The sequence below is a fragment of the Dendrobates tinctorius genome, unplaced genomic scaffold, assembly GCF_039654945.1.
Source record: "Dendrobates tinctorius isolate UK_male_01 unplaced genomic scaffold, ASM3965494v1 ptg000152l, whole genome shotgun sequence".
NCBI lineage: Eukaryota > Metazoa > Chordata > Amphibia > Anura > Dendrobatidae > Dendrobates > Dendrobates tinctorius.
Genome location: NW_027361819.1, coordinates 5,301,249 through 5,327,172, shown reverse-complemented (window position 1 = coordinate 5,327,172; position 25,924 = coordinate 5,301,249). Strand labels below are relative to the sequence as shown.

At 47.9% G+C, this 25,924-nt stretch overlaps 1 protein-coding gene across 2 annotated transcripts in view; it reads left to right on the top strand.

The window, feature by feature from the left end:
- Positions 1-17,035, top strand: part of LOC141050810 (nuclear factor 7, brain-like) — a 35,986-nt gene extending 18,951 nt beyond the window's left edge. Inside the window, exons 1-9 of one of the 2 annotated variants that reach the window (XM_073547479.1) lie at positions 2,867-2,876; positions 9,937-10,011; positions 11,053-11,213; positions 14,140-14,583; positions 14,666-14,761; positions 14,847-15,080; positions 15,169-15,191; positions 15,282-15,412; positions 16,355-17,035. In XM_073547479.1, coding sequence (XP_073403580.1) covers positions 9,963-10,011; positions 11,053-11,213; positions 14,140-14,583; positions 14,666-14,761; positions 14,847-15,080; positions 15,169-15,191; positions 15,282-15,412; positions 16,355-16,893 — 1,677 coding nt within the window. In that variant the 5' untranslated portion in view covers positions 2,867-2,876; positions 9,937-9,962 and the 3' untranslated portion in view covers positions 16,894-17,035. Of the gene's footprint in view, positions 1-2,866; positions 2,877-9,936; positions 10,012-11,052; positions 11,214-14,139; positions 14,584-14,665; positions 14,762-14,846; positions 15,081-15,168; positions 15,192-15,281; positions 15,413-16,354 lie in introns of those variants that run through there. The other variant, XM_073547478.1, reaches the window with a different exon arrangement.
- Positions 17,036-25,924: the final 8,889 nt, after the last annotated feature.

Sequence of the window (25,924 nt, the reverse complement as noted above, 5' to 3'; positions counted from 1 at the left end):
TATACTGTATATACAGGACGGCTCCTACCGTGAGTGATATATCCCCCTGTATACCGCGCATCCTCCTATATACTGTATATACAGGACGGCTCCTACCGTGAGTGATATATCCCCCTGTATACCGCGTATCCCCCTATATACTGTATATACAGGACGGCTCCTACCGTGAGTGATATATCCCCCTGTATACCGCGTATCCCCCTATATACTGTATATACAGGACGGCTCCTACCGTGAGTGATATATCCCCCTCTATACCGCGTATCCCCCTATATACTGTATATACAGGACGGCTCCTACCGTGAGTGATATATCCCCCTGTATACCGCGTATCCCCCTTTATACTGTATATACAGGACGGCTCCTACGGTGAGTGATATATCCCCCTCTATACCGCGTATCCCCCTATATACTGTATATACAGGACGGCTCCTACCGTGAGTGATATATCCCCCTGTATACCGCGTATCCCCCTATATACTGTATATACAGGACGGCTCCTACCGTGAGTGATATATCCCCCTCTATACCGCGTATCCCCCTATATACTGTATATACAGGACGGCTCCTACCGTGAGTGATATATCCCCCTCTATACCGCGTATCCCCCTATATACTGTATATACAGGACAGCTCCTACCGTGAGTGATATATCCCCCTGTATACCGCGTATCCCCCTATATACTGTATATACAGGACGGCTCCTACCGTGAGTGATATATCCCCCTCTATACCGCGTATTCCCCTATATACTGTATATACAGGACGGCTCCTACCGTGAGTGATATATCCCCCTCTATACCGCGTATCCCCCTATATAGTGTATATACAGGACGGCTCCTACCGTGACTGATATATCCCCCTGTATACCGCGTATCCCCCTATATACTGTATATACAGGACGGCTCCTACCGTGAGTGATATATCCCCCTGTATACCGCGTATCCCCCTATATACTGTATATACAGGACGGCTCCTACCGTGAGTGATATATCCCCCTGTATACCGCGTATCCCCCTATATACTGTATATACAGGACGGCTCCTACCGTGAGTGATATATCCCCCTCTATACCACGTATCCCCCTATATACTGTATATACAGGACGGCTCCTACCGTGAGTGATATATCCCCCTCTATACCGCGTATCCCCCTATATAGTGTATATACAGGACGGCTCCTACCGTGACTGATATATCCCCCTGTATACCGCGTATCCCCCTATATACTGTATATACAGGACGACTCCTACCGTGAGTGATATATCCCCCTGTATACCGCGTATCCCCCTATATACTGTATATACAGGACGGCTCCTACCGTGAGTGATATATACCCCTCTATACTGCGTATCCCCCTATATACTGTATATACAGGACGGCTCCTACCGTGAGTGATATATCCCCCTGTATACCGCGTATCCCCCTATATACTGTATATACAGGACGGCTCCTACCGTGAGTGATATATCCCCCTGTATACCGCGTATCCCCCTATATACTGTATATACAGGACGGCTCCTACCGCGAGTGATATATCCCCTTGTATACCGCGTATCCCACTATATACTGTATATACAGGACGGCTCCTACCGCTAGTGATATATCCCCCTCTATACCGCGTATCCCCCTATATACTGTATATACAGGACGGCTCCTACCGCGAGTGATATATCCCCCTGTATACCGCGTATCCCCCTATATACTGTATATACAGGACGGCTCCTACCGTGAGTGATATATCCCCCTGTATACCGCGCATCCCCCTATATACTGTACATACAGGACGGCTCCTACCGTGAGTGATATATCCCCCTGTATACCGCGCATCCCCCTATATACTGTATATACAGGACGGCTCCTACCGTGAGTGATATATCCCCCTGTATACCGCGCATCCCCCTATATACTGTATATACAGGACGGCTCCTACCGTGAGTGATATATCCCCCTGTATACCGCGTATCCCCCTGTATACTGTATATACAGGACGGCTCCTACCGTGAGTGATATATCCCCCTCTATACCGCGTATCCCCCTGTATACTTTATATACAGGACGGCTACTACCGTGAGTGATATATACCCCTGTATACCGCGTATCCCCCTATTTACAGATCGGCTCCTACCGTGAGTGATATATACCCCTGTATACCGCGTATCCCCCTATATACTGTATATACAGGACGGCTCCTACCGTGAGTGATATACACCCCTCTGTACCGCGTATCCCTCTATATACTGTATATACAGGACGGCTCCTACCGTGAGTGATATATCCCCCTCTATACCGCGTATCCCCCTATATACTGTATATACAGGACGGCTCCTACCGTGAGTGATATATCCCCCTCTATACCGCGTATCCCCCTATATACTGTATATACAGGACGGCTCCTACCGTGAGTGATATATCCCCCTGTATACCGCGTATCCCCCTATATACTGTATATACAGGACGGTTCCTACCGTGAGTGATATATCCCCCTGTATACCGCGTATCCCCCTATATACTGTATATACAGGACGGCTCCTACCGTGAGTGATATATCCCCCTGTATACCGTGTATCCCCCTATATACTGTATATACAGGACGGCTCCTACCGTGAGTGATATATCCCCCTGTATACCGCGTATCCCCCTATATACTGTATATACAGGACGGCTCCTACCGTGAGTGATATATCCCCCTGTATACCGCGTATCCCCCTATATACTGTATATACAGGACGCCTCCTACCGTGAGTGATATATCCCCCTGTATACCGCGTATCCCCCTATATACTGTATATACAGGACGGCTCCTACCGTGAGTGATATATCCCCCTCTATACCGCGTATCCCCTTATATACTGTATATACATGACGGCTCCTACCGTGAGTGATATATCCCCCTGTATACCGCGTATCCCCCTATATACTGTATATACAGGACGGCTCCTACCGTGAGTGATATATCCCCCTGTATACCGCGCATCCCCCTATATACTGTATATACAGGACGGCTCCTACCGTGAGTGATATATCCCCCTCTATACCGCGCATCCCCCTATATACTGTATATACAGGACGGCTCCTACCGTGAGTGATATATCCCCCTGTATACCGCGTATCCTCCTATATACTGTATATACAGGACGGCTCCTACCGTGAGTGATATATCCCCCTGTATACCGCGTATCCCCCTATATACTGTATATACAGGACGGCTCCTACCGTGAGTGATATATCCCCCTGTATACCGCGTATCCTCCTATATACTGTATATACAGGACGGCTCCTACCGTGAGTGATATATCCCCCTGTATACCGCGTATCCCCCTTTATACTGTATATACAGGACGGCTCCTACGGTGAGTGATATATCCCCCTCTATACCGCGTATCCCCCTATATACTGTATATACAGGACGGCTCCTACCGTGAGTGATATATCCCCCTGTATACCGCGTATCCCCCTATATACTGTATATACAGGACGGCTCCTACCGTGAGTGATATATCCCCCTCTATACCGCGTATCCCCCTATATACTGTATATACAGGACGGCTCCTACCGTGAGTGATATATCCCCCTCTATACCGCGTATCCCCCTATATACTGTATATACAGGACAGCTCCTACCGTGAGTGATATATCCCCCTGTATACCGCGTATCCCCCTATATACTGTATATACAGGACGGCTCCTACCGTGAGTGATATATCCCCCTCTATACCGCGTATTCCCCTATATACTGTATATACAGGACGGCTCCTACCGTGAGTGATATATCCCCCTCTATACCGCGTATCCCCCTATATAGTGTATATACAGGACGGCTCCTACCGTGACTGATATATCCCCCTGTATACCGCGTATCCCCCTATATACTGTATATACAGGACGGCTCCTACCGTGAGTGATATATCCCCCTGTATACCGCGTATCCCCCTATATACTGTATATACAGGACGGCTCCTACCGTGAGTGATATATCCCCCTGTATACCGCGTATCCCCCTATATACTGTATATACAGGACGGCTCCTACCGTGAGTGATATATCCCCCTCTATACCACGTATCCCCCTATATACTGTATATACAGGACGGCTCCTACCGTGAGTGATATATCCCCCTCTATACCGCGTATCCCCCTATATAGTGTATATACAGGACGGCTCCTACCGTGACTGATATATCCCCCTGTATACCGCGTATCCCCCTATATACTGTATATACAGGACGACTCCTACCGTGAGTGATATATCCCCCTGTATACCGCGTATCCCCCTATATACTGTATATACAGGACGGCTCCTACCGTGAGTGATATATACCCCTCTATACTGCGTATCCCCCTATATACTGTATATACAGGACGGCTCCTACCGTGAGTGATATATACCCCTCTATACCGCGTATCCCCCTATATACTGTATATACAGGACGACTCCTACCGTGAGTGATATATCCCCCTGTATACCGCGTATCCCCCTATATACTGTATATACAGGACGGCTCCTACCGTGAGTGATATATCCCCCTGTATACTGCGTATCCCCCTATATACTGTATATACAGGACGGCTCCTACCGTGAGTGATATATCCCCCTCTATACCACGTATCCCCCTATATACTGTATATACAGGACGGCTCCTACCGTGAGTGATATATCCCCCTGTATACCGCGTATCCTCCTATATACTGTATATACAGGACGGCTCCTACCGTGAGTGATATATCCCCCTGTATACCGCGTATCCCCCTATATACTGTATATACAGGACGGCTCCTACCGTGAGTGATATATCCCCCTGTATACCGCGTATCCCCCTATATACTGTATATACAGGACGGCTCCTACCGTGAGTGATATATCCCCCTGTATACCGCGTATCCCCCTATATACTGTATATACAGGACGGCTCCTACCGTGAGTGATATATCCCCCTGTATACCGCGTATCCCCCTATATACTGTATATACAGGACGGCTCCTACCGTGAGTGATATATCCCCCTGTATACCGCGTATCCCCCTATATACTGTATATACAGGACGGCTCCTACCGCGAGTGATATATCCCCTTGTATACCGCGTATCCCCCTATATACTGTATATACAGGACGGCTCCTACCGCTAGTGATATATCCCCCTCTATACCGCGTATCCCCCTATATACTGTATATACAGGACGGCTCCTACCGCGAGTGATATATCCCCCTGTATACCGCGTATCCCCCTATATACTGTATATACAGGACGGCTCCTACCGTGAGTGATATATACCCCTCTATACTGCGTATCCCCCTATATACTGTATATACAGGACGGCTCCTACCGTGAGTGATATATACCCCTCTATACCGCGTATCCCCCTATATACTGTATATACAGGACGACTCCTACCGTGAGTGATATATCCCCCTGTATACCGCGTATCCCCCTATATACTGTATATACAGGACGGCTCCTACCGTGAGTGATATATCCCCCTGTATACTGCGTATCCCCCTATATACTGTATATACAGGACGGCTCCTACCGTGAGTGATATATCCCCCTCTATACCACGTATCCCCCTATATACTGTATATACAGGACGGCTCCTACCGTGAGTGATATATCCCCCTGTATACCGCGTATCCTCCTATATACTGTATATACAGGACGGCTCCTACCGTGAGTGATATATCCCCCTGTATACCGCGTATCCCCCTATATACTGTATATACAGGACGGCTCCTACCGTGAGTGATATATCCCCCTGTATACCGCGTATCCCCCTATATACTGTATATACAGGACGGCTCCTACCGTGAGTGATATATCCCCCTGTATACCGCGTATCCCCCTATATACTGTATATACAGGACGGCTCCTACCGTGAGTGATATATCCCCCTGTATACCGCGTATCCCCCTATATACTGTATATACAGGACGGCTCCTACCGTGAGTGATATATCCCCCTGTATACCGCGTATCCCCCTATATACTGTATATACAGGACGGCTCCTACCGCGAGTGATATATCCCCTTGTATACCGCGTATCCCCCTATATACTGTATATACAGGACGGCTCCTACCGCTAGTGATATATCCCCCTCTATACCGCGTATCCCCCTATATACTGTATATACAGGACGGCTCCTACCGCGAGTGATATATCCCCCTGTATACCGCGTATCCCCCTATATACTGTATATACAGGACGGCTCCTACCGTGAGTGATATATCCCCCTGTATACCGCGCATCCCCCTATATACTGTACATACAGGACGGCTCCTACCGTGAGTGATATATCCCCCTGTATACCGCGCATCCCCCTATATACTGTATATACAGGACGGCTCCTACCGTGAGTGATATATCCCCCTGTATACCGCGCATCCCCCTATATACTGTATATACAGGACGGCTCCTACCGTGAGTGATATATCCCCCTGTATACCGCGTATCCCCCTGTATACTGTATATACAGGACGGCTCCTACCGTGAGTGATATATCCCCCTATATACCGCGTATCCCCCTGTATACTTTATATACAGGACGGCTACTACCGTGAGTGATATATACCCCTGTATACCGCGTATCCCCCTATTTACAGATCGGCTCCTACCGTGAGTGATATATACCCCTGTATACCGCGTATCCCCCTATATACTGTATATACAGGACGGCTCCTACCGTGAGTGATATACACCCCTCTGTACCGCGTATCCCTCTATATACTGTATATACAGGACGGCTCCTACCGTGAGTGATATATCCCCCTCTATACCGCGTATCCCCCTATATACTGTATATACAGGATGGCTCCTACCGTGAGTGATATATCCCCCTCTATACCGCGTATCCCCCTGTATACTGTATATACAGGACGGCTCCTACCGTGAGTGATATATCCCCCTCTATACCGCGTATCCCCCTATATACTGTATATACAGGACGGCTCCTACCGTGAGTGATATATCCCCCTCTATACCGCGTATCCCCCTATATACTGTATATACAGGATGGCTCCTACCGTGAGTGATATATCCCCCTCTATACCGCGTATCCCCCTATATACTGTATATACAGGACGTCTCCTACCGTGAGTGATATATCCCCCTCTATACCGCGTATCCCCCTATATACTGTATATTCAGGACGGCTCCTACCGTGAGTGATATATACCCCTGTATACCGCGTATCCCCCTGTATACTGCATATACAGGACGGCTCCTACCGTGAGTGATATATCCCCCTCTATACCGCGTATCCCCCTGTATACTGTATATACAGGACGGCTCCTACCGTGAGTGATATATACCCCTCTATACCGCTTATCCCCCTGTATACTGTATATACAGGACGGCTCCTACCGTGAGTGATATATCCCCCTCTATACCGCGTATCCCCTATATACTGTATATACAGGACGGCTCCTACCGTGAGTGATATATACCCCTGTATACCCCTATATACTGTATATACCGCACGGCTCCTACCGGGAGTGATATATCCCCCTCTATACCGCGTATCCCCCTATATACTGTATATACAATACGGCTCCTACCGTGAGTGATATATCCCCCTCTATACAGCGTATCCCCCTATATACTGTATATACAGGACGACTCCTACCGTTAGTGATATATCCCCCTCTATACCGCGTATCCCCCTATATACTGTATATACAGGACAGCTCCTACCGTGAGTGATATATACCCCTGTATACCCCTATATACTGTATATACAGGACGGCTGCTACCGTGAGTGATATATCCCCCTCTATACCGCGTACCCCCCTATATACTGTATATACAGGACGGCTCCTACCGTGAGTGATATATCCCCTTCTATACCACGTATCCCTATATACTGTATATACAGGACGACTCCTACCGTGAGTGATATATCCCCCTCTATACCGCGTATCCCCCTATATACTGTATATACAGGACGACTCCTACCGTGAGTGATATATCCCCCTCTATACCACGTATCCCCCTATATACTGTATATACAGGACGGCTCCTACCGTGAGTGATATATCCCCCTGTATACCGCGTATCCCCCTATATACTGTATATACAGGACGGCTCCTACCGTGACTGATATATCCCCCTCTATACCGCGTACCCCCTATATACTGTGTATACAGGACGGCTCCTACCGTGAGTGATATATCCCCCTCTATACCGCGTATCCCCCTATATACTGTATATACAGGACGGCTCCTACCGTGAGTGATATATCCCCCTCTATACCACGTATCCCCCTATATACTGTATATACAGGACGGCTCCTACCGTAAGTAATCTGCCCGACCCCTATATACCGTGTATCTCACTATATATACAGGACTGCTCCTATTGTGAGTGATCGGCCCGACCCCTATATACCATGTATCCCCTTATATATACAGGACGGCTCCTATTGTGAGTGATAGGCCCAACCCCTATCTACCATGTATCCCCCTATCTACTATGCATAAATTAAAGGAGGGGGGCAAGGATTTAAAAGGGAACTTGTCACCCCCCCATTGGGCGTTTTTAACTAAAAGAGCCACCTTCAACAGCACTAGGGCTGCATTCTGTGAAGGTGGCTTTTCTGTTTCTGACCCCCATTAACACCTAAATATAGACTTTTATAAATAGTTCCTCATACCTGCATTCTGTCACACAGGTATGGAGTGTCGCCGCCTCCCAGCTGTCCATCAGCCCCCCTCTACAGCGACCCTGCACCGCCTCCTTCTTTTGTATTTGCCGTTACATGTTGTCGGGCCCCTGCGCTGTGACAACAGTTCTCGGGCTTGCATAGTGCGCGCTGCCCTGGAACTGTTGCAGAGGCCCCAGCCCCGCAATGTGAATACTTCATAACTCTCTGCGGGGCCGGATTTGGGGACGCAGAAACATGCAGGTGTGATAGCCTGATGGCAGTTCCTGGGCAGTGAGCACTTTGCGTGCCCGAGAACTGTTGTCACAGCGCAGGCGCCCAACATGTAACGGCGGCAAATACAAAAGGAGGCGGTGCAGGGACACTGTAGAGGGGTGTTGATGGACAGCTGGTAGGAGGGACACACCATACCTCTGTGTCGGAATGCAGGTATGAGGAACGATTTATAAAGGTCTATATTTTGTTGTTAATGGGGTCAGAAACAGAAGAGCCACCTTCACAGAATGCAGCCTTAGTGCTTCTGAAGGTGGCTTTTTTAGTTTTAGATAAGCCCGCGATGTAACCTGAAAGATAAGAAAAATGAGTTATATTATACTCACCCGGGGAGCGGTCCGGGTCCAGTGTTGGTCCGATGGGTGTCACGGTCCGGCGCCTTCCATCTTCTAATGGTGACGTCTTCTTTGCTGCCTGTCGTGGCTCCTGCGCAGACGTACTGCCCTGTTGAGGGCAGAGCAGAATACTGCATTGCGCAGGTGACGGACCTCTCCCGGCGCCTGCGCACTGCAGGACTCTGCTCCAGTGTTCTGCGCGGGAACTACGACAGGCAACAAAGAAGAGGACATCACCGTAAGAAGATGGGAGGCGCCGGATCGGACCGGACTGCCCCTGTGTGAGTATAATATAACTCATTTTTGTTATCTTTGAGGTTACATCGAGGGCTTATCTACAGCATTACAGAATGCTGTAGATAAGCCCCTGATGGTGGTGTCGGCAGCTTATACTCGAAAAATGGGGTGACAGATTTCCTTTAAAGGTGGGAAAGTTCTGAATTGATTGTTGGTGGGATTCTTTTTACCTGGCATTATAATGGGTGTATGGCCTTTATATCCCCTGTGTACACCTAGACATAGGACGTCTTCTACCATGTGTGATGGGCCCTAAGGCTTCTTCCGTCATCGCAGTAGACAGACCATACTCCCTGATCTCTAGTAGAACTGACAGCATATGGCGGCCTGTATTTGGCAGATTCTTGAGTCTTTTGCTTTGTTTTTTTATTTTCTACCAGATGACGCAGAAATCGTGAAGACCCGAATGAACAAGCAGGCGGGCCGGGAGGAGTTCTACGTGCATTACGCGGGTCGTAAGTAATCCTCGGGGCTCGCCGTCTATAATAAAGGGGGGAGGTGGGTGAGAATGCAGATAACGCCTCCGTTCCTTGTAAGGCGCCGTATTCCTGGATGTGCAATGCCTTGCTCCGGAGAGTCTCATCAGTGTCCTGCTTGTGGATGGTTTCCTCAACACGAGTAACTTCAGTGGCCTCTTGAGCCGCTCTTGTTCCTCCTTCTCTCCAGGCCCAGTGCAACCTCTGTGAGGAGTCCACTGGGCACGGGGCTGCACTTGCCCCGCTTGTGTCATACCGTGTGGCTCGCTCTTTCCATTATCTCTTGATGTCTCTCACTTCTGGCGGCTTTATCGGTTAGCGTTTCCATGGAAAAGAGGAGTCACAAATAAGCGGTCATCCATGACCAAACACGATCCTTCACACCCGCGTGTCCTGTAGAAAGTTGTACGCTCTGATAACTGAGGCCCAAGGCTTCATCTCTGCCTCTGACCTTATGGACATTCCCGTGTCTTCTGTAGTACAGGACCCCAAGCTAATTACTGATTCTTTATTCTGCCAAAATCGACCACTTTTTTCCTCTTTATTTTGGCATTGGGGGATTGCTGTATCCAGTCGTATAGAGTGGATGCCCTGTGCTGCCTTTCCCATCAGTGGGCTACAGGACAGGCTACGAGCCCCTCAATCCCACAGCCTTATAATCACGGCCGTCTACACCCTGAGATGACGGGTGCTTGCTCCTGTTGCCATTTTTTCCTCCCCCTCTGAGTATCCAGCTCTGAAGTCTCGGTTTCGGGCACATTGTTTCTTGTGCTCAGTCGTACCCTTGACGAGTTGCATGTTCTCTCGGACATTTCCAGAAGATCCTTATACCATGAGTTTTTTTCTCGATGGTTGAGTTGTCCGAATACTTGCAGTTGTTGCAGCTTCCAAGGGGCAATCGTGCTACAAAATGCCCGTGAAGGCGACAGTCACAAGCTCCGAATGGTAAGTTCAGGCTGGTCAGACACCCACAGTCAAAGTATGAAATTATGTTGTAAGTTCGGTTTTCCCCTTTCGCAGTGAATCGACGACAAAACGAGTGGGTTGACAAAACTCGGTTGGTGATTCCCAAGCCAGTAAAGGAGGAGGCTGAAGTGGCCAATGACACCGGCTCAGACATCACGGAGAACGGAAAAACACCCCAGAAACGGAAGAACGAGGACGAGGAACCTGAAGCGAAGGTAACGCAAGCCCCAAATGTGTCAGTCCTGCTCCACCGCAGCGCTCGCCACGCCAATGGGACGCTCTGTAATCACGCCTCTGCGTCACGTCTCTACCAATAAACTGGTTACATCCTCTGCTGTTATCGCACGTATCCGAATAGACGCCGATTGTACTCAGTCCATGTAAATGGCTGCTCGGGGGTTAAGCCAGGGTGGGATTTTACACATTTATGTGCAGATTTTTTTTTTTAAGGCAATGTATTGTGCCAATCTGCAAGGACCCCCACGATCATAATGTGAAGGGGGTGCAGTCGGATTTTTCCCTGGCACTTTTTGCCTGCACCCCTGATAACATGGGTTGTGCCCGCGGTACCACCGCGACTGTATGGGAGCTGTCCTCATAGGTGTCGTAACTTAATTTTTGTTTTATAACTTTTATAGCCATCATGTGATTGTGATATATTCATACTCGGGGGCACTTTTTAGTATATTTTTTTTTTCTCACTACATGAGTCACCATCCTCCGGCCATGGCCGCCTGCCCCCTCACTCTGTGAATTTTGGCAGCCAGGTCTGCGGTGCTCGTATATTTGATCTGCATGTACAGTAGGGGGCATCCCATCATCTTTTTTTACGGAGCACACCCTTCTTGGCATCCTGCTTTGCCGGGGAGGGGGGTGTGCTTCCGATTGACAGTTTGCGTCATAGGCCTGAACCGTGCGCTTCCCCAGGCTGCCAGCATAGGCGCCATTGGTGAATGTGGATGCCGCACAGATCAAGTGTGGTGCGGGCAGGTTAGACAAAACCTGCGTGCAAGCACACACTCCTTGACTAGGTAACTGCAGGGTGGCCAGTAACCTAGGCAATGAGCCATGCACTAGAGAGTTAAATCCCTCCGGTCTGGAGGGTTTTGCAATTCTCCCCATGTCTGAGCGTGATACCAGACTATGCTGCAGCTCCTGAAGGTGTGGTTTCCTATCATGCTCGTCTGTCCCAAACAGCCTGGACCGTGCAGAGGCGACTGGATAAACCTGGCACATTTCTGCAATGCCGGCCTGGTAATTTAGATGTAGCAGGGCTGGAGTCTCACGGTGCGCGGCTTCACTATATTGGCTCTGTGCTATGATGTATCGGGCTGTTCTGTGGCCGTTGTGACATCACGCACAAGTCTACTGTAGTGGCACCGAATGACGATCCCAGCTCTGCTACATTTGTACACAGCAAATTCAACATAGTAATAGAATGATACTGGTAATGATGCCATTCTGCAGTGTCGAAGCCTGAAAGCAAATGTTGACATAGATTATTGAAAGAAAAAACCTCTGGTGTCACGCAGGTACAAGGGGTGTGCTTTTTTTTTTCTTTTTTTTTTTAATATAAACAAATCTACTCTTAATTCTCTGGTCGCGGACTCCGCAGACTTTCAATCTGTGAACAATCATTCATTGCAAGGTATGTAGTGTCTTCCAATCCTCGCCATGCTCTCCCTACGTCGGAGCATGAGGATGCCTCCATGTTTGCCTTCATCTTGTGTGTGCCGCGCTATATACTCGGGGACTCCATGGCCGCTGCGTTAGTGACGCCGCGGTATGCTGCGCCGACTTTCTGTAGTGTTCCATTCGCCTTCACTTCTGACCTTTGTTTGGTGCCATGCCGGGAGGTCGGGGCAATGATGCCCTGATTGTGCCCGCCAGGCTGCCCAGCCTCACCTAAGATCTGAGGAAACTCCTTTATTGCCATCGGATGATTTCTGCCATTAGACCTCGTTTATTTTATGTATTTAAGTGCAAATTCCATAATGGTCATTTTCACCCAAAATTGAATCTTCCTCATATCCTAGGGGCTACCGATGACTGTGCTGCCTCCTCCGCTCACGGCACCAGCTCTAGACATGTACAAAGGGTGCGCGGTGCTGTCTGTGGGGGTCACATCATGCCAGGGGTCTCCATACTCCTCGCGCTTGAAATGCTCATTTTATATATTGTGCTAACACGGAAGAGGCGGCACGATTATCAAAGCAGTGTCCGAAAAAGCCAACAGCCATATTCTTGGGGGTGAGACTTGGCATCTCCGATCTGTTACCTGCTGTAGTGATCTACTCACTTTGGCAGCAGCCAGGGTCTGTGTGGTTGTCATTGATTTCTGTGATGCCCCCTTAGGTGACATAATACTACTGAAGAAATTTTTATTTTTCTGTTTTGATTTGTTATCTTAGTGGAGATGAGCGATTGCCAGACAATTCGGTATTCTCCGATCTCCAGCAACATCCACATGTGACCGAGCTGTGGTCACTGTAAGGGTCCCATAGACTAAAGATGGCTCAACCCGCCGGTGTTGGCTCACTCTGTGTATGGAGTCAACGGCCAACTGATAGGAGAGATGTCGATCACTCTTGGCAATTTCAGACTGCCAATCGCATTGTTCTCTCAAAGATAATCTGCCAGCTGATGTCTTAGATGGAAGCTAGCTTAGAGCACACAGGAGCGAGCGCCCCGTGTATGGGAGATGTGATCAAGCGTTTGGCAGCCATATAATGTGTATGTCCATCCTTAATCGGGTGCTGGGGGGTTCTTGAATATTGCTGTGGATGTCTGACCCTCATAATACTGTGTATAACATCTGTTCCATTTTGTGTTTTATTTGTCTTTTATTTCCTGCAAATTCCAGGTGTCGCCCGTCCAGCCTGCACCTCGTACCCGGCTTCCCCTGAATGCCTATTTTCTGCATCCAATAAACATTTCTTTCTATTTTGCAGTAGTCTCGCAGGGTCGGTCGGGGGCGGCCGGTTAAGATGGAGTCACTATCTGTTACCGTCCTCTGTGTGAGCAGTGCATGTCTGGGTGGACAGTCCTGCAGGTTATTGCGGAGACTGTTCTACGGAGGACGCACATTATCCCCGTCTCTCATTCATGAATTGTCCCCTCACATGTTGTATGTTTTTCTAGAAAGTGAAAGTGGATAACGCTGAAAACAATTCGGTGATGGCGTCCGGGGACTTTGCTGAAGAACTGACCTGCCTCCTGTGCAGCGAGCTCTTTAAGGATCCCGTCATGGTGGAGTGTGGCCATAACTTCTGCAGGAACTGCATTGACAAGTCCTGGGACGGGCAGGACTCCTTCACCTGCCCAGACTGTAAGGAAGTCATTACTGACAAGAGGTACACCACCAACCGAGCCCTGGCCAACCTGGTGAAGAAGACAGTGGGTAGCAGCTCCACCACCCTGACCCCTGCAAAGCCGAAACTGGCAGAGAACTGCCCTGAGCACGACGAGCGGCTGAAGCTGTACTGTAAGGACGACGGCACACTGAGCTGCGTCATCTGCCGCGACTCGCTCAAACACGCCAGTCACAACTTCCTGCCCATCCTGGATGCTGTCGGGTTGTACCGGGTAAGTGGTGAGGAAGTCCTCCTCAGATCTCATGGCTGCAGATTGTACATTTACCTAATCACCACCATTCCGTCACCCGCAGTCAGAGCTGTCGGCTATCGTTGCCCCATTAGAAGAAACCCTGAAGGTGACGGAGCAGCTGACTGACCAGCAGCATGAGAAGGTGGAGCAGCACAAGGTGAGCGAGATACTCCTGTGATCCGGAGACTTGCCGTCCAACCACCCTTCATCTCATACGACATTTTCTGTCTTTTTCCCCGCAGACCAATATTTCCGAGTTCAGGCAGCATATCCTGGATGAATTCAAGAACTTGCACACTTTCCTGAAGGAGCAAGAGGAGAAACTTCTGGAGCAGCTGCAGGACCAAGGCGACAACCTACTGAAGGAGATGGAGACCAACATGGTGAAGATGCAGGAGAACCAGGACAACATTAAGCAGACCATCACCATGGCCAACGAGCGGGTGAACGACACAGACTCCATCTCTTTCCTGACGGTAAGTGCCGATGTCTGGTGATCTTTTATGTCCAGGCTCCCCTTTGCTTTCCTCGGATTAATCATTTTCTTAATCATCTTTCATACAGGACATCAAGTCTTTCATTGAGAAGTAAGTTTCTGCTGCAGCTTTAGGCTGTTGATGGGTACGGTGGTACCGGCCGCGGGATGGTGAGTGAGATTCATGCTCTTGTCTCCGCAGGTGTCAGACACAGCAGAAAGAGGTGATGTCTTCTGGGAACAGCCTGCTGTCCAAGGATCTGTGCCAAGGGACGTTCAGAGGACCCCTCCAGTATACGGTGTGGAAGCAGATGAGGTCCTTCATTGTACCGAGTAAGTACAGAGCTCCATAAGGACCTGCTGTCATGAATTACAAGGGGGAATATATTTGTATATCCCACTGCTGACACCAATTTTTCACGTACCCACTTCTCAGCACGTGACTTGGGGTTGCGCCTGCAAGGGTTAATCTGTCTCCTCTCAGTCCAGCATTCAACCTCTGTGCCAATCACCAGGATCACACACTCTAAGGCTATGGATTCTTTAGAACAACAAGGTTCAGACTTATTAAAAGTTTTAAGCTTTGATAGAAAAGGTGTACAGTGCTTACAATAAAAGGGTATAAAATCTGGAAATAAAGTGACATGCAACTATGCAAAACAGTGATAAAAAGGAGAAACTTACAGAAATATCGAACTTTGCATTCTGTTATTCTGTCCCTGAGGGAGATATATGGAATGGAACATATCAGCTAGGCTGCCCCTCACTGTGAACAGCTTTCTATGTGTAGAGGCCTAATTTATAAATTTTCTCAGGGATCCGGTTTCTAGACCAGCCTCTCGTTAATATTCTAATTCTTGGTTTGTGACTGGGTCATGGCGACTCTACCCATGAATACATTATTTTCCTCTGAACACTATTTGTGTGCTCTTTCTGATAGATAGTGTCAGGCTGTAATTGGCATCTTTCTTCCAAAGAGTCAGAAGGTGTGAAATGTTTCCACTTTGTTTGTTCTCATCAAGGCCCCAAGGACTGGTGGGGTAAACCGTCATGTCAAGTGGCATACAGCACAAGGTTATGTGTTCTGTGCAGACCATGCCGTTTGTACTTGTGCGTAGCGATCACGTGGATGGCTGAGGTCTCTGCTCATTACTCATGGAGAAATAAATGGCTGATAACAGAGGGCAATATTTGTATCAGATTGTGAGCTGGAATAAAGAATCAGAAAGTCCATGACCTTTTTTTTTTTTTTTTTTGTCTCCTCCTTCCTTTCAGAGCTGACTCCAATGCTGCTGGACCCATCCACTGCGCACCCCAACCTCGTGCTGTCCGAAAACATGACCTGCGTGAAGTACGGAGACAACAAGCTCACGCTCGCTGATAACCCCAAACGCTTCAGCCAGTGCATCCTGGTCCTGGGATCTCAGGGCTTTGATTCCGGACGCCATTACTGGGAGGTGGAAGTGGGAGACAAGACCGCCTGGGATGTGGGCATGGCCAGCGAGTCCAGCAACCGCAAGGGGAAGATCAAGCTGAACCCCAAGAACGGCTACTGGGCCATCTGGCTGAGGAATGGCAATGCCTACAAGGCTCTGGAGTCTCCCTCCAGGACCCTGATCCTGAGCGCCAAGCCCAAGAGGATCGGAGTGTACATAGATTACGAGGGCGGTCAGATCTCCTTCTACAACGCCGACGACATGACTGCCATCTACACGTTCAGAGCCACGTTCACAGAGAAACTGTATCCGTACCTGTCCCCATTCCTGCATGACTCTGGCCTCAATGCCCAACCTCTGCGCTTCGTGCACGACTGATGCCGCTGCCGCGTTACAATGGTTTAGTTTCGCTTGTTATTGTCAAGAAATGCTGAAATGTCTTTGTTTAGTGACAACGTTTAGTTCATAATGTTCATCGTTGCTGTTTTATTTTTTATGGAAATAAAGTGTTGAATGACCAGTAACTTGTATGTGTCCTTTACTCTGACGCTCCGGGACGCCTCGCGCAGCCTCTGGCTCTCCGTAATGACTGACCGCACCAGAGACAGTTGAAAAACCAGGGGAAGAGTCCTGAGGAGAGATTTTGCATATTCCCATTGCCTTCTGGGATAAGTGAAGCGTCTCCGCGAGCTCAAAGAACACTGGATTTTGGCCGTTGCAGCTGAAAGGAGGAAATCGGTAAACGGCACGCCTATCGGCGCGCAAATTTTGGCACATTTTTCACCACTTTGATATCTCTAGCAATAAGAATATGGAAGAGGCCAGGAGCCATTTGGTGAGCTGCATTTTGTGCTACATGTTCACAGTGGATAACCAAACTTTACATGCCAGAAATACAAGCTTGTGTCCCTGTTGGAGGAAAAGTTGCAAAATCTAGAAGAGAGGTTAGCCACATTGAAAATAATTAAGGAAGGTGAAGTGTTCTTAGCAGAATTATCTCCATGTTACAGAGAGAGCAGACATTCGAAGTGCACCTAAAGAAACAGGAATGGAAGCATGTGACCCAGAGAAGCAGGAGGATCGGGAGGCGGTCAGCACCAATACTGGTCAGGAACCAGTACCAGGCTCTTACGCAGAAGAACAAAGAATGTATTTCTTCTATCACTAACCACTTCTCTTGGCCTCTCACAGCTTTCAACCTCTGAAACACACACACTGTAACACCCTTGACCTGGTCTTTGTCCGGCTCTGTTCAATCTACCTAAATAACTCACCGCTTCCACTCTGACCACAACATTCTCTCCTCCACGCTCCCAAATCCTCGTCCACCCCAGCTCACTTCTACCTACCACACAATCAGAAATCTACAAGCCATTAACCCTCACACTTGCAGACTCCCTACACTCATCACTGTCCCCAATCGTTTTCCTGTCCTGTCTGGCTGTTCATCACTACGACACTCCTAGAAGCAACCTTGACCCCAAGTAGCTCCCCTCACCCTCAGAGCCTCCAAACACAAGAGTAAAAGCTTATGGAGGAAAACCCGCACACCAGAAGACTTCATCCACTTCAAATTTGTTAGGAACCTATAACTCTGCCCTTCACCTCACCAAACAGACCTACTTCACCACCCTGATCTCCTCACTAGCCAACAACCCCAAGAAACTTTTTGACACCTTTCACTGCCTTCTCAGGCCAAACACTCAAGCCCCTATCACAGACATTCATGCTGATGACCTGGCCTCCCACTTTATAGAGAAAATAGATAATATCCGTCAGGAAATCTGCTCCCATCCCTGCGTATCCCCTGGCTCACTCTCCACATTTTGAACCCATCACAGAAGTCTCCAGCCAGACTCCTTGTCCGACTACATGCAGTATCGACCCCATTACCTCACATCTAACTACAATCTTTAATCTCTCCCTTTCCTCTGGCATTTTCCCATCCTCCTTCAAACACTATCGTTACTCCAATACTAAAGAAACCCGCTCTCAACCCATCCTGCACAAACTACAGACCAGTCTCCAATCTCTCCTTCATCTCTAAACTTTTGGAACACCTAGTCTACTCCCGCCTTACCCTTTACCTCTCCACTCACTCCCTCCTAGACCCTTCACCGTCCGGCTTCCGCCCCCTACATTCGACTGAAACTGCACTCATCAAAGTGACCAATGACCTGACCGCAAAACGTAACGGTGACCACTCTCTGCTGATTCTTCTCAACCTTTCTGCAGCTTTCGACACTGTTGACCACCATCTCCTACTCTAGGCTCCAGTCACTAGGTGTTAAGGACACTGCTCTCTCCTGGTATGTTTCTGGCCGCTCCTTCATTGTTTTGTTCGCTGGCTCCACTTCATCTCTTCCTCTCACTGTCGGGGTACCTCAGGGCTCAGTCTTTGGCCCCTTTCTCTACACGGCCCCAATTGGACAGACCATCAGCAGATTTGGCTTTCAGTACCATCTTTATGCTGATGAAACAACTATACACGTCATCCCCTGACCTTACCCCGCTGAACTACAGAACGCCAGTGACTGTCTGCAGTCTCCAACATCATGTCCGCTCTCTGAAACTCAACCTCTCAAAAACTGAACTTCTGCTCCCGCCATCTACTAACGTCTATAAATTTGACATCTTCCTCTCCGTGGGTGGCACCATAACACCCTGGCAGCAGGCGCGCTGTCTGGGTGTTATGTTTGACACCAATCTCTCCTTCACATCCCATATACAATCTCTTGCCGCTTACACCTAAACATCTCTAGAATCTGCCCTTTTCTTACCATGGAAACAAAAACCCTCAATCACCCTGATCCACTCTGGCCTGGACTACTGCAACGCTCTATTAATTGGCCTACCCGTTACTCTACTTTCCCCTCTCCAGTTCATACTTAATGCAGCAGCCAGGGTTGTCCATCTGGCTAATCGGTACACGTCCGCTCTTCGCCAGTCCTTACATTGGCTGCCCATTCATTATAGGATCCAATTCAAAGTACTTGTTCTCACCCACAAAGCTCTCCACAGTGTGGCACCCCCCTACATCTCCCTCATTTGTCTAGCGGCCTATCCGACCGCTGCGCTCTGCAAATGACTTTCAACTAACCTCTGCACTAATCCGTACCTCTCACTCCCGACTCCAAGACTTCTCCCGGGCTGCGCCAATCCTCTCGAATGCTCTACCCCAATATATTAGGACTATCCACAATTTGCATAGTTTTAAGCGCTCCCTCAAAACGCATCTCTTCAGAGTGGCCTATGACGTTCACTAATCAGTCATTCTATGTGTAAGTGGGCGGGTGTAGCCCATTCACTATCCCCATCCATCCCTCACTCCCTCAAGATGGTTGGACCATCATTGTAAATACACACCTGTATTTTGTACTTCTACCTCATTTTAGATTGTAAGCTCTCATGAGCAGGGCCGTCTTATTTTGCTTTAACCCCTTTCTGACCTTAGATGTACTATTCGGTCCATGTGACCTGGGACTTAATGCCAATGGACGGGATAGTACGTCATGACCTTTAATGCGACATCGCGACTTAAGTCACGGTGATCGCATTAAAATTCTGACGCCATCTTACCTGTAGGAAGATGGTGTTGGGATCCTGAGCTGCGTCCTTCCCCGTCCGGCCTCCCGATCGCTGTGACTGGTTGTTCAGAATTGAACAGCCAATCACAGCCTCTCATTGTTTCAGCCAATCAGAGCGCCTGAAACAATGAGGTCCCAGGCTAGGATCGAGTACCGATGTACTCGATCCTAGGCCGGTGTCTGGCAACACCTGGCTTGGCCCGATTGCATCGATCGCGCCAATCGCAGCTTACAGCAGCGGTATTACCGCGCTGTGCCCTGCTGGTACCAGCCTGGATCGGTGCTGTAATAGCACTGATTCTAGGACAGGGCCTGCAGGAGCTGATTGGCGTCATTGTCGATAGTGCCAATCACAGGGCACAGCTGCTGTGACCACTCTGTGCCCTGCTGGTGACCTGCCTAGGTTCAGAGCAATCCTAGGTAGTTGCCATGGTCACCAGGCCAGCAGTGATTGGTGGGATCGATGTGATCATTGGATCACAGCAGCAGTTTGACCGCTCTGTGACCTGTCTCACCTGTATGTGACCTCTGCAGGGGTCCTCACTCTAGCTGAGGATTCCTGCAGAGCGGTCACACAGCCAGAACTCTTGTGCTGGGATTTGTGGTGCCACAATCCCTGCTGAAGAAAGACAGAAGAAAAAAAGACAACTGTTACCTGATTCCCTGCCCAATCTCTCTTCATCAATATTCTTTCCTTACCTTTGACACTGATAGCGAGGGAGAGGATCCAACGTTTCAGATTCTTCATCCTCTTCCTCCTCGGGTCCTGCGGAACCGCCATCCAGACGCCCCAGGACAGGATGAGGCAGCACCCACCATTCCAGATGATGACGAACCAGCGCACCCCACTGCGGGCCCAGTATGGACCTCGCCCCCCAAAAATTACGAGCCACTGATGCCTGATTTTGTGGCAGAATCAGGAATCAAGTTTGACACCACGGGCCTCACAGAGACTTTTCAAAGTTTTTCTCTGAGGATTTTCTTAACCTCATGGTGGAGCAAACTAATTTGTACACTCGTCAGTTTTCTGGAACAAAACTCCAGTTCATCATATTCTAGCTGGTCTCCTGTAGGTGCAGTTGAAATTATGCAGTTTTGGTGTCTGGTCCTTCACATGGGGATCCTGAAGAAGCCAAATTCAGCAATATTGGAGTGTTGATATTTTATATAACGCTCCTGTGTTCCGAATGGTCATGGCCCGGACGTGTTTTGAGGCCACCCACAAATTCCTGCATTATACTGATACTGCACAGTGTCCCCCACAAGATGACCCCAACTTTGACTGGTCAAAGTTTGGCCGGTCATCGAACACTTGAACAAAAAGTTTTCTGAAGTGTACGTGCCCCCAAGGGACATCTGCGTGGATGAGTCCTTAATTCTTTTTAAGGGAAGGTCCGGATTCTGTCAGTACCTGCCCAGCAAGAGGGCCAGGTACGGAATCAAACTCTACAAACTGTGAGCGTACCTCAGGGTACACTCACAGGTTTAGAGTTTACGAAGGGAAGGACACCAGGATTGAACCCCCCCCCCCCGAGTGTCCTGTCCTTGGGAGTGAGTGGGAAAATTGTGTGGGATTTGGTGCACCCACTGCTGGATAAAGGTTATCACCTCTACACCATTAACTTTTATACCAGCATCCCACTCTACAAATCCCTCTCTGCACTAGGTGCCTCCCGAAAACGCTACTTGGGCAGATGCTTAGAAAAGGTGAGCGCAGAGCCTCAATGTAGCGACCACCTGCTGGAGGTCAAGGACAAGAGGGATGTCCTTCTCTTGACCACCCCACATGGTGATGGCAGGGCCCTCAGCACTGTACGGGGTACCTCTACACAGGTCTGGAAACCGGACTCTGTAGTGGGGTTCAAAAAAAAATCATGGCGGTGTCGATCTCTCTGATCAACTCCTCCCACCGTACAATGCTTTGAGAAAAGCCAGGGTGTGGTACAAAAAGCTGCCCATGCACTTCGTACAAATGGCAATGCTCAAAACTTTCCTGCTGTCACGATGTGCACGCCACAACGATACGTCGTACCTTTAGTTCCTGGAGGTAGTGGTTAAGGCCCTGATATTTGGCGCTCAGGAAGGAGTGGGCCCTAGTACTTCTGGAACTGAAGGTGCTCTTATCGTACCAGGTCAGTATTTCCCGTGGGAGGTCCTGCAAACTGGAAAAAGAGCTAAGTCGCAAAAAAGGTGCCGAGTGTGTTACAAAAGGGGAATATGCAAGGACATCATTTATCAATGCGACACCTGCCCCGAAAAACCTGGCCTGTGTATGAAGGATTGCTTCAAATTGTACCACACCTCCATGCACTACTAATTTACTTTACAGGAAACAAATTAGTTCCAAAAAGGGGGCAAATCTAGATAAGTTCCTTGGGGGGGTCTAGTTTCCAAAATGATGTCACTTGTGGGGTTTTTTTTTTTTTTACTGTTTAGGCACATCAGGGGCTCTGCAAATGGAACATGACGCCCGCAGACCATTCCACCAAAGTCTGCATTCCAAAAAGTCACTACTTCCCTTCCGAGCCCCGAGGTGTGCCCAAACAGTAGTTTTCTCCAACATATGGGGTACCAGCGTACTCGGGACAAATTGGACAACAACTTTTGGGGTCCAATTTATCCTGTTACCCTTGGGAAAATTAAAAATTGGGGACTAAAATCATTTTTGTGGGCAAAAAATAGGATTTTTGATTTTCATGCCTGGGCATTATAAACTTTAGTGAAACACTTGGGGGATCAAAGTTCTCAGCACACACCTAGATAAGTTTCTTAGGGGGTCTAGTTTCCAAAATGGTGTCACATGTGGAGGGTTTCTACTCTTTTAGGCACAACAGGGGCTCTGCAAGCGGAACATGACGCCCGCGGACCATTCTATCAAAGTCTGCATTCCAAAACGTCACTACTTCCCTTCTGAGCCCCGACGTGTCCCCATACAGTAGTTTTCTCCCACATATGGGGTGTCAGCGTACTCAAGACAATTGACAACTTTTGGGGTCCAATTTCTCCTGTTATCCTTGGGAAAATAAAAAAAATTGGGGACTAGAAGCCCATGTTTGTGGAAAAAATGATTTTTTTTTTATTTTCACGCCCGGGCGTTATAAACTTCTGTGAAGCACTGGGGGGTTCAAAGTGCTCACCACACATCTAGATAAGTTTCTTAGGGGGTCTAGTTTCCAAAATAGGGTCACTGGTGGGGGTTTCCACTGTTTAGGCACATCAGGGGCTCTCCAAATGCAACATGGCGTCTGATCTCAATTCCAGCCAATTTTGGATTGAAAAAGGTTACCCGGCACTCCTTCCCTTCCGAGCTCTGCTGTGGGCCCAAACAGTGGTTGCCCCCCCACATATAGGATATTAGCGTACTCAGGAGAAATTGTACAACAACTTTGTGTGTGCATTTTCTCCTTTTAACCTTGTGAAGATAAAAATATTGTTGCTAAAAGATCATTTTTGTGACTAAAACGTTAAATGTTCATTTTTTCCTTCCACGTTGCTTCTGCTCCTGTGAAGCACCTGAAGGGTTAATAAACTTTTTGAATGTGATTTTGATCAGCTTGAGGGGTGCAGTTTTTAGAATGGTGTCACTTTGGGATATTTTCTGCCATATAGACCCCTCAAAGTGACTTCAAATGTGAGGGGGTCCCTAAAAAAAAAAGAAAAAAATGGTTTTGTAAAGTTTGTAAAAAAAAAAAGAAATCGCTGGTCACCTTTTAACCCTTATCACTTCCTAACGAAAAATAAAAATTTTGATTCCAAAATTGTGCTGACATAAAGTAGACATGTGGGAAATGTTATTTCTTAACTATTTTGTGACGTTTCTTTGTTTTAAAGGCATAAAATTTCAAAGTTTGAAAATTGCTAAATTTTCCTAATTTTCGCCAAATTCCTTTGTGTATCCAGACAACAAATAACTTGAACGTTTTCGGTCCTACACTGGACCTTCATCAGAACATCAGTTTCATAGGTGATGACTAGAACATATATTCAAAAATAAAAAAAACAATGTTACCATTAACGAAAATTGGAAAAATTATTTTTATACAGAACGTATGTCACAAGATGTATAAGTGTGCTGTATAGAGTTTGACATTGAAAAAAAGAATTGATGGTGATACACGTGAAGACTAGAGAATCCGGAACTCTGGTCTAAGTGTGCCCAGTGAGACTCTGAGGATTCCATGGGCAGCGGATTCCATGGGCAGCGAGATAGAGTCCGTGCTGTGATGGTAGTTAAGGGAAAAGAACAACAATATTGTGTACGGTATAGGATACCATTATGAGGTTCATATATCAAAGTAATCAATAAGATAGTGGATCATCTGAGATGAATGGCGCTATAGATCCGAAACACCATACGAGGAGCAGTGACAACCGGGGGATAACGTGAATACCTAGAGAAAGGAGCTGGGAAAAAAAGCCCATATACTGGTGCGCTGGGTATCCCAAGATGGGTATCCTATGGTGCTGAAAGAGGGTACGTACAAGTGAATACATCCTTTTATAGGTACACGTATTGTCAATTGGTAGGTGTGGAGAAAATGCTAAATGAAATATAGAGGCGCAACCATATTGTACCTGGATATGGCAACATTTCCAATCTGATACGCAGGGCGCATGGCAGCTAATGGCCCATTGAAGTGAATAAGGCACTGTATAATGAGAATGGATGGTAAATAGTGTGCGAATCGTATGCCAATGATGTAAAGAGGCTATACGGGGTTAATAGAGACCATTTGCATGTGGAATGAGCCTAACCGGATCCCGTGGAACCCCACTTTGTGAGCCGGCACTTATATGAGTAGCAACCGTGTTGCATAAGAACAGCGCTGCAAGGGAAAACGGGTCAGGTAAGAGCACTGAGATGGTAGGAGTACAGTAAACTGCCTCGTCTCCTGTTTACCTTTTTGGGTCCAGGGAAGAATGTGACGCTGCCTGCCCGTAAAGCACTTCCGGGTATAAGGGGAGCTGATCCAATCACCGCCGCTGTATTGCGGTCATGTGATTGGAATATGGGACAAGGGGGGGGTGGCGCATGCGCAATTGGTTCTGTGCGTGTCTATGTGGCGAAGGAAGCCTCGTCGCTGACGCGTGACCGCGGTCATGTGACATGGTGGCGAGAAAACGAAGCAAAACGCGCATGCGCTTATGCGATGACGTCCATATGTGGCTGCAATAATGCAACTCAGAGCAACTTAGTACAAACAAAGGAAGGGGATGCGCGCCTCTATAATGTAGGCCTTGCCAATGTGGTCATTATATAATTCTGTTGCTATTATATGTAGTTATAAGTATATATCCCTTGAAGGGATTTTTATAAAGAAAGGCAAAAGAAGGGGGTACTGGTGTGTGGTTGAACCCTATTGCAATAAAATAAAGAAAAAAAATATTTGATTATGAGGAGTTAAAATAATGTCGAGTAAGCAATGTGGGATACCATTGTAGCAGAAATGAAATTTACTAGTGGAATAGAAAGATGAGTGCATACTTGTACCATAAACAAGGCCGGCCGTGCCCAGTGCATAGTGAGGTGGTGACATTAGCGGTTCTACGGAACAAGAAAAAAAGAGTGACAACCCTGAAGAACAATACATTCAAAAATCATACAATTTTTTATAGAAAAGCGGCGACATCATAGTCCCTATTAAGGCCCCTGGGTTCCAGTGTCTGTAAGTTGAATATCCAGTAAGCTTCCCTCTTTTTCAAAATTTTAACCCTATTTTAGGCCTCTCCTATTGAACTCAACCTGTTCAAGGACCTGGAATCTCAACTGCGAAATCTTGTGATTTTTATTATGGTAATGGGAGATAAGGTTTTTTGTTTTT